The sequence below is a fragment of the Mizuhopecten yessoensis genome, unplaced genomic scaffold, assembly GCF_002113885.1.
Source record: "Mizuhopecten yessoensis strain PY_sf001 unplaced genomic scaffold, ASM211388v2 scaffold9561, whole genome shotgun sequence".
NCBI lineage: Eukaryota > Metazoa > Mollusca > Bivalvia > Pectinida > Pectinidae > Mizuhopecten > Mizuhopecten yessoensis.
Window position 1 is genome coordinate 275942 of NW_018408109.1, and position 10435 is coordinate 286376.

The window sequence follows — 10435 nt, forward strand, 5'->3', positions numbered from 1 at the left end:
AGACTATTTTTTGTGCAGTATGCATATTTTCGTTTCTATTTTTTAACAATCAGTTTTGGAATCCCAAACAGAAAGTACAAAACAAACATAAAAACAACAATGTGAGTTTATCGAAAATCGTTAACTGGACCTCCAGGAAGAAAAAAGATGGCCAAGAACCTGGTGGGTTTTATCAGTACTATTTATTGACTAAGTGTTATCAACGATCTAGCATGGAATATCGTCAAACATTTTAACGGAATATCTTGACATTTTAGACAGCTTTAAAATAACAGCATAGAATTACAATGACAAGAAAAGAAACAGAAATATTCTAAAAAATACAGATATTACAATGTATCAGCCGTGCGTGACTTCAGAACAATAAAATATACTGTATTTTAAGTTTGCTTGCTACACGTACTTTCATTTGTTAATTTAAAATATGTGAAGTTATAGCCAGGGGCGTTTCTAGGATATTTGAAAGAGGGGGCGCGTAGAATGAAATCTGTATTTGGACCTTTTTTTTGCTAAAAAACATAAAATAATTGTGAAATGCACTAATGTAACGGTTCCTGACTTGGAGCATGTATATTTTATAGTTAAAATGTCAGGGTGTTTATGTGTTTAATTAATGAATATGATAAATTGCCATATTCAATACAATATTAGCAGATTACGATATTTTTATTTTATTTTATTTTTTAAAAGGAAGGGGGNTGGACCCGCCCCTGATAGCGCCATTGTTTAAAAAATAATAAAAATGACACATTATTTGCCATAGAATGTTTCATATTTAGTTTTTAGTGCACTCGAAAAAAACTGGGGGGATATTACAACCTATTATCATACACCACTGGGGTAGACCGAATGATATTTCAATGTCGTTTTCTTTTGGCAATATTACCATGTTTATATTGATGTCGAACTTCTACATTCTATTACACGTCTCATCGGTTCTCCGGCAAAACCACCGGTCTGTATTTATAGTGGGAAAAAACATATCTATACTCTTTCAAGTTTGGTGAAGATACATGTAGACTGCAGATTTCAGTTTTACAACAGTCCTTAAACTTGACAATACTATCTATCCATTCTTCCTGCAATTTATTAACTATCTAGCGTCTATCATCCTAAATATGTTAGGGGTAGTCGGGTGGCGCAGTGGAACGGTTTCCATTTCTGCACAATATAAAACATTGGCGTGGTTCCGCTGACCTTGATTGATCAATATTTAGCAACATGTCTGATAGGAATCATACTAATCACAAATAGGATAATTTGCGGTTACCGTGTGGCTATTTTTAATCATACAGTTTATTATCTGGCCAAAGGCCGATGGGCTGATAAAACGTATGGTATAAAAATAGTACTATTGTATTTTCATCGCCCTTTTTTTAATAAATAATTGAACAATAAGAAATTCTAGTGTTTAATGTTTGTTTCTTTTATCAGTATTCTTCAACTTAAAACAGTTCATCAAATCAATTAGAAGATTTGCAAGCAATCAGTATTGAATTACGCTAAGATGCTATGTTAACGTCACTACCCGTCTAACCGGATAATCCGATTCTTCTTTCCTTGTGTTTTACTACAAATCGGAGAATCCCACCGGGTAAAACTCCATCAGATGCTTTATATTTGTTTTTCTATAATATCATGTTCTATCTTTCATTCTCAATAGTTCCTTATGTACATATTAAGACTGTAAAGCTATGCATGTATTATTATTAAAGCTTGTTACGAACGACGAGAAGGACTATGTAGAAGTACATGTACGTTTGTACTTGTTTCCCGATCATTTCCATTAATCGACCTGAATAAAATAGGGTTTAAACTAATTTAAAACAGAGTACACAGGTAAAATGATATCAGCACGGTTTGATAACTTGCATTGTTACATGTAGGTCAATAATAACTATTTAATCAACAAAATAACTCTTCTATCACATAATCAAAATTACTATTATCAGAGACAACAATTGATAGCCTGTCATATCAATTCAAATATCGTCAGTTGTCGAGTTTATAAGCATCCACTTTCACTCCTGAGAGTCATGTTTGGGAAAATCCCTATAAGGAAGAGCAAGCTTTACCTGGTTCAGCGACGATAATTGCCTTATATGATTATATATGGACAAAAAACAAGGTAAATATATTCATGATTGTATATGGACACAAAAAACAAGTAAATATGATACACACATAATTATATGCAGACAAAAATAGGTAGAGCTGATAGGCACAGGATATATATGATACACATACACCAGTTTATGTTCACAATACAGCGTCGGTGTTCAAAGGACGCTAACAATTACTACTATGGGGTATTATGATATGATGATCAAGATATGCACTACCTGTTGTAATTGTACTGTGACTAATACATGTACGTATATACTGTAAATCAACAACAGTTGAAAAATAGGTAGAATAGGTAGAATATCTTTTGTGACGAAATACTAAGGTAAATGATCTAAATGATAATAGCGAGCTGAGTCGTTTGATGCACTGCTGTATTTCATTAAATATGTTATTTTTAGACTCGGCTACATAATTGCCCCGACATTGTTTACGCATGGTTTGTAAACGAGTCACGAGATAGGTTAAGAGATTTCAGAGATTTTTATTATCACTCAGGCACACTATTGTGCGCAACAAGAGGGCATCATAAAGTACAATATAACAATGATATGGTTGACCGTAAAGCAATCATCTTACTATGCTAGCGTACAATAATATAGTGGAAACTATTACACTCCTCATACAATGATAAACACAATATTACACTGTACTATCATACCTTATTATAATAATAATTAAGAGGAGAGGCGGGTCTATAAATCAGTAGAGGTTTTCACAGTGAGAAGAGTTCATTTGGGTTGTCTCATCTCACTGACACATACCAAATGTATACGTGATTGTTGAAAGGGTTGTCTGCAAAAATAGCTGTTGACCGGATGGTGTCAACCCTTTACCAACAATCGAACTGTCCAGTTCTGCTACTTATATACACAAAAAAACCCATCATCAGTGAAGTTGGCACGTGCATGTGCTGTTGGTCAAAAACGCATTTAAAGACCAAAAACACTTATGCTTTTCTTGCATATTGGTCAAAGTAGCAACTGTAAAAATTACTTCATAGCGCATATCTGGGTTTATACAAAATCTAAGTATTACGGTGTATTTGCCGGAATAGAACAAAATATTTTTGATTTTCTTAATGGTCCCGTTTAGGTTGAAACAACACCTCTTAAGTTATCTCGATATTCAATTGTATCCTAGTTGTTGACTAGGACCACTTATTCGGTTAAAGACGGTAACCATTTTCAGAAAGTCATCCACATGTATTTATAAAGAGTTATAAATAAAGTACATGTCATCGAGTTATAAATAATTTATATATAAGGAAGATCAAATTTTTGACGAGTTGTTTGTATACAAAGATTTGTTATCGACAGTTCACACGTATCGGACTACAATGCACTATCGTCATTAACTTAACCAGACACATTTTTAACTGACAGGAAGTGGGCACTTCTACAGCGACTAACACGGACCGAAACGAGAGATATCTGATACAGTTCGCCATTAGCCGAACTCTTGTATACGGGTAAGTAGTATGTACTATATAATATTTTCGACAGACCCGTTCAGGATCGTTACACGATACACGGTCTGTTATACCCATTAAGCGTCAACGTGTCTAAACACATCAAATACCATTAAGATATATGTGGAAGGTTTAGTATATATATAGGATCTTACACGAGTTTTCCTTTCATATGAGATTTATGAAACGAGTCTAAGATTTTTTCAATTTAGCGAGCCTCTGGCGAGCTAAAATATAAAATGACGTCACAATTGAAACAATTGAAACTTACAACCAATCGCAGGGCTGATAGGTCATATTACATGGATTAAATACACAAAAAAATACGACATTGGTATATTCGCTGGCAGTGGGCTAGATACCTATCTAGGGGGTTTCCCCTGGGGGGGGGGGGGGGNGTGGGGAGAAAAATTGAGGAAAAACCTCTGGATCCACTACTGAGTCTGGATAACACAGTACATCATAATGTGATAAACCTTTATTAGTAACTCATGCTTTAACGGTCGTCACCCGCTGATGCATTAGACGGTTTAACAGGGCTCTATGCTAATGATATTTATGTTTCGTTTTACACCAAAACAATATTTTAACGTCATCGGGCTTCATGATGCTCGTATTAATCGTGTTCAAACCATTTGTTTATGACAGTAAAATGTGTTTAAACTCAACCATTGCGGGGCCAATCGATAACGACGATTTACCTCCCTTTGAACGATAGTCTCCATGTAATGTATTAATTTCTTCACCCCCTTCATCTGGTAATATGCGTAATTTCCTTGAAAAACTTTTCATTTCTTCTTCATTCCTTTCGGTTGAACCCTCTTAACCAGCATACAACATCATCCTCCCGGACCGTGTGCGGAAAATCCAAGAAAATCTATGTGAATCGATGAACATTTTATGGACTGTTTTCAGATATCAAGATAACACTGGCATTCAGAAGCCATATGACAATATGTATTGGAAAATGTGGGTTTGTGTATGCAGAGGCATGTCTTATCCAAAGCAAGCAGCTTCGTGAATCAATTTTCGAAACGGGCACGACACTTCTACATGCACATACGTAATCACAGTACCGGATATCAGGTCCAGGGGAGGGGTGAACGAGGTATTGCAATCAATAAGATATACAAGATATACAAGATATACACACTTAGTACATCTAATTAGCTACATAACGTCGTTTTATTATTTTTCTACATAATTAGGAGATAGCTGAAACATGATTTGATTGCTAACACATGAGAGTTGTTAAGGATTTTCTTCTTGAAAACTGTTAAAAATAACATTTTAATATAAATGAAATTCATTTCTTGCAGCTATTAATTAACTCAAATGTATTAAAACATACCGTATTTTTTCCAACGTTGATGCATTGACATGTCGATAATTCTCCGCCTAGAAGTTTCATATAGATATAGTAATCATTATGACTGTTTATCCACATTTTCTATTATATCCGTGTACCAAGCATTTCTCAAACAGTTATATTTTTACCAATATTGGTGTTTTTTTTAATAATAGTTAATGAATATTTCCCGGTACATGTATAAATTGGTATATGTGTGTCAAAATATATCACATAGTTAGATAATGTACGTCCCGAGTTAAATCCTATATACAACTTACAAATAACGTACGTCCCGAGTTAAATCATATAATGTACGTCCCGAGTTAAATCCTATATACAACTTACAAATAACGTATAGTACATCCCGGGTTCAATCATATATACAGTACAAATAATGTACGTCCCGAGTTAAATCATATAATGTACGTCCCAAGTTAAATAAAAAAAATACAGTACACAAATAACGTTCGTCCCGAGTTAAATAAAAAAAAAATACAGTACAAATAACGTACGTCCCGAGTTAAATCATATATACAGTACAAATAACGTTCGTCCCGTGGTTTAAATCACTGGTCTTTATGAATGAAACTAGCATATCACAGTAGCGAGGAAATATGATATTTACACGATGTACATGTAGTAAGTATCATTTCAAGGAAAACGGCGAAGTTTTCTTTATCATGTACTTCGTATTTCCGGATTTGTTTGTCTGGGTTTTTACTTCCTCACAACAGCTGAGGTCATAAGACGGTGTTCACTGATGATGGGACGCGTACGGATCCCCTGTCCCACTACACTGTGGTTTTTCATATACAGTAACTTCATCTTTATTACTTTTTCGAGATCACTGTAGTACAGTTGGGCCGTACCAATGCTGTAGACCAGGTACATTATGTAGCTCAGTCGGTTAGATCAGTAGTATAACAATCTGAAGTAAATCCAGTGTTCGAACCCTGGTCTTACCCCGCCATTTTTCCCCTTCCAGAACTCTGTTGTTGATTATTTTCGGTTTATTTCGTCTTTCTGATTTTTCAAATGAGTTCCGCAAATATTTTTTTTTTAGAAGTGATTTATCAAAGCTATAGTCATTTACAGTTTCCGGGAGTGTCACGTGGATCTAAAAATGCCACTTTGTAATGGGCTTCATTGCAATGTTATAAACCGGATACGGTATCAAAACACTCCAACCGGGCACCGTCCGGAGTCTGGTTAAAGCTGACAAGGCGAATACATATCACGTGACCAATGATCGATCTTCTGTTTCCTGTTTAATAGAGAAGAATTTTGAAGGCTATTCAATTGCATTGGCAACTTTTAATGTGTAGTTTATGGACCTAGATAACAATTGTTGACAACAACAGGGGCAAAAAACATGTCAGCTACCACAATATATAGCTGTGTATTGATTAAATATGAAAACCGATAATTCATCAAACAAGAGGTCAATAGGGCCTGTAAAGCGGATAGATAATAATTTGATCGGTGTAGGCTTGCCCCCCTAAATAAGCAAGTCAGCAACATACGTTAATTGATAACATAACCCTGACAGATAAGCATTGGCAATTAAACGGAGGCTCGGCTGTAGTGTATGTGTGTGTACGACGTGTTTTACGATGCATGCAATGATTGAAATACAATTTATAAATTGGAAAACTTCCAAATCTTCCATTATTATTATGTCTATCGATGATGTGGATTAGTGTCCATCCCAAAATGAGTTATTTATTATTGTAATGTGTTTTAGATATGGATACTCAGAACCAGGGCAAAAGTGGCAGAGGAAGAAAAAGAGGAGGAAAAGGTAGGAAAGATAAACAAATGTCATCGTCTGTTGGTCCGGAAACCCGCAGTACCAGTAATAGAAAGGAAAATCCAACAGGTCCCGATGTAAACGATACGAGCGGAGTTAAGGTAAAGGCAGGCAACAAGCCAGGGCCAATCAGGCAAACTGATGATAAGTTAAAGTCGACTAGTCCCATGGGTAATTCCCAGGTCAACAATAAGACGGCTTCGAAAAAGAGAACAAAGACGTCTCAATCATTTTCAAGGGAATCATCAGCGCACACACCGCCACATTCTACCACCAGGAACAGCGGCCAGACGGATGGCGGGACAGGGGAGGACCTTTTCCGGCAGACCAAGCAGAAAGGAAAGTCAAATCAGCAGCCATTTCCATATAGACCGGACGGGCTGGTGAGTTACATTGTTGAAATCTTAGTTAACAACGGCGGTTCTATACAAATAACGTCTCTACAAAAATCACACAGAACACTTTACCGTGATATGCTCAAGCTCTCCTCCGATAACACATGTGAAGGATTTATACACGACCACCGCCATGTTTTGAGAGGAAGTCCCGATACGGGCAACGTCAAAATTATGTCTTTCATTTCATCTTTGGACATCTGTAAGGAACATGGAAGTACCGTTGGCTCATGTCCCAATGAGTGTAGATCCTTGCATATCTGTAAATTTCAAATGATGAATGAATGTTCCAGAGGAAAGAAATGCCTTTTCGGTCACAACTTGAGAAACGAGTACAATTGGTACGTGTTGAGATCTCACTATATGGAGAGACTATCTAACAAACAGATTCGAGAATTCCTGGGCAGCTTAGATAACAGAAGGGGACTTACCATACCCGGTATATGTTCATATTACAATTCGATGAAGGGCTGCGGGAAGCCAGACAAATGTCCATTTCTTCACATCTGTGAACATTATATTCGGGGTGATTGCAGATTTGGTCTGAAGAAATGTTGTCGCTCTCATGATTTATCAGATATCCAGCCGCAATGTATCCTTGAAAAATATGGGCTCAGTGGGACGAAATTTTCCGACCTGCAGAGAATCATCCGCAAAGAACTAGAACTAAAAGAGGCAAATTCTTCTTCCTGTGACAAAGACTCCTTGTCACCGTCAAATGTTTACGATTCAGACGATGCTGATGTCCAATCCAACGGATGTCCTGGCTCAAATTTATGTTCAAGTTACAGTCAGATCCGTCACCAGTGGGGAAGATCTGATCACGATAACGAAACAGAAGATATGTCCAGCTCGTCATGTGATGACAAGGAATCTGATGAATTTTCAAATGAATACGGAGAAGAAGCGGGCGCATACTCGAAAAACGACAGTGGTATTCGTGGTCGGTTGCCAACTGTTAACAAGGAACTTCATTGCCTGCCTGCATGGACATGTAACCCTACACACGAATCACTACAACAGGCGCCAAAGGTCGATGTGCATGACAAGGAGGAGCAGAATGACTATATTATGCCTGCAAAGATTTCGTCAAGTGTAGACAATAGAGGTATACAACCACAAGTGACGCGTAGCCCTGTTAGTAGTTATGACCACTGCTGGCGGGTATCTACGGGGACGGATGAGAAGACTACTGAACTAACGGCCGGGGAATATCAGGAACTGGACTTCCTCTACCAAATGTATCTCCGAGCCAGACAGTGTACCATGTCACTAAGTGGACGAACGTAAGTAGTACTCGTAAAAACTGTTTAGTAGGTACAGGTCAAGGATTTACATCGGTTGACGTGCTAGTGATATTAACTATTTTGTGTCACCACCTGAAACCTTTAGTACTTCAAACCAATCAAAGTCTTCGATCTCAGTATTTGCGTAAACCATACTTTTGTCTTCTCTTTCCAAATATGGTATGAAGTTGTGCATATATTATCCATTCGTTTTTCTATATTTAGTGTGGCATTTGCAATGTCTGTATCCTGTCTAACCACAATTTCGGTTTAGAGATGATATTTGTTTGTTCTTGTGTTTTGATTTTGTGATTTTTGGTGTACATGTACATGTAGTTTGCTGGCGTTGTGATGTATTCGTCCTTGTGCCTTGGCGCAGTTGTAATATTTTTGTTCTAGTGTGTTGATTTTGATGGTTTTGTCGTTGTGGGTTGAATCAGTGGTAAGTTTTGTTCTAACGTGGTGACATTTTTGGTTTCGTTAAACATGTTGATTATTTGTTTTGTGTCGACCTTTACCCTGTGTATCGTCATAGAGGTATTTTTTCTATTTCACTTGATTACACAATACAAATATAAAATAATTTTATTTGAAATAACGTAGCATTTTGTTATTCCCAAATATTTTCTTCATGTTGGTAAGTATGGATTATGAAAAGTTTCTTGTTACACAACCAATAAGTGTTTCTATGTAACGTTTCGATGACAAGTACGGTATGTACTCTGTCACCTTCATCAGACAAATGACTAGTGAAGCGTATGCACACAAAGGTGTAAAATGTGTACGAGTTGCCCACAAATCGATGTCGATTCGGCTACGCTGTAAGCGTGTATACAATAGTTGTTATATATGTACCGAAATGACTCGATTCAGCTACGCTTTGTTTAATACTTAGACATAGTCGTCTCGTTCAACCAGACTCTTGTTGTCTTGTGAATTACAAGTGATCAAGCGTCTGGTTGAACGAGACTATAGTCATAGTAGTATTTTGTTGTTGTTAATTTCATCATGCAATAATGAGGTACGTCTCACGCTATCTTTTCTTGCTTTTTAGCATGACGATTAACTTTGAGACGATGACCGGCAGTGTAACAGCAGGAGAGGACGAGGAAAAGCTTGTCATTAGTAGGGATTAATTGTGCTGAAGTCAGTGAACCCCGACTCCGATCATCTTCCCACGTTATCAATGAAATATGTATAATGTGGCATATATCAAACACTTTAAATTTCTTGATTCATTAATTGAATGTAAGTCAAACTATATGGTTTATTATTCTACAAGAGTAATACTCATTCCAAATTCCTAAGCTCCGTGGATCAGAACCGTGGATATATTGTCTATTTCATTTCAACAAATTTTATTGACAAAGTTGATACAAGTCAATTGGATGGAATAACAGGCAAAGCCTATATAAATTATCTCCAGCGGTGGCTAAATTAACGGATTCTATTTTTTTATTTTTTTTTATTTCTTCCAGACATATCATACACATGAGGAACCGTCTGAGGATGGAATACAACAGTTACGGTCCTTTACATTAATACACTCTTAATTAAGCATACATTTTCAAGTTTTATCATGATTAATATTCTTTGCAACTCTGTTCTGCAAGAAGGATTTGAATTAAAATATATGTATCTAACCTTTTTTGTTGCAAAATAACCAGTTTATCATTAATTTAAAATTTGGTTCACAAACATAACTTGCATAACATATGCCTAGAAAGATAAATATACAAGAAAATGACTGGAATTAATTGAAACGGGGTTTGGGTGATAGTTTGGTTAAAAAGTAGAAATTTATCCAGAAAAGAGGGACAGGAATAAGAGAGACAAAAGAACAAGAAGAGAGGAAGAGAGATTCCCGACGAAAGCAATAATTATTCATGAAAGGGTGCTTATTGTAAATATATCAGCAAATGAAAAAAAAGGAAGAAATACAAAACTTGCTAAAAGAGGAGAGTAAAAAAATAGATTGGTATATGTATGTATCTATAT

At 36.3% G+C, this 10435-nt stretch overlaps 1 protein-coding gene across 4 annotated transcripts in view; it reads left to right on the forward strand.

The window, feature by feature from the left end:
- The first annotated feature begins 33 nt into the window (after positions 1–33).
- The window catches only part of LOC110458393, a 17938-nt gene continuing 7536 nt past the window's right edge, over positions 34–10435 (forward strand). The window contains exons 1-4 of one of the 4 annotated variants that reach the window (XM_021510070.1): positions 34–162; positions 3510–3595; positions 6691–8437; positions 9492–9847. In XM_021510070.1, the coding sequence (XP_021365745.1) occupies positions 6693–8437; positions 9492–9573 (1827 nt within the window). In that variant the 5' untranslated portion in view covers positions 34–162; positions 3510–3595; positions 6691–6692 and the 3' untranslated portion in view covers positions 9574–9847. Of the gene's footprint in view, positions 163–2042; positions 2129–3403; positions 3596–6690; positions 8438–9491; positions 9848–10435 lie in introns of those variants that run through there. The other 3 variants (XM_021510069.1, XM_021510068.1, XM_021510071.1) reach the window with 3 other exon arrangements.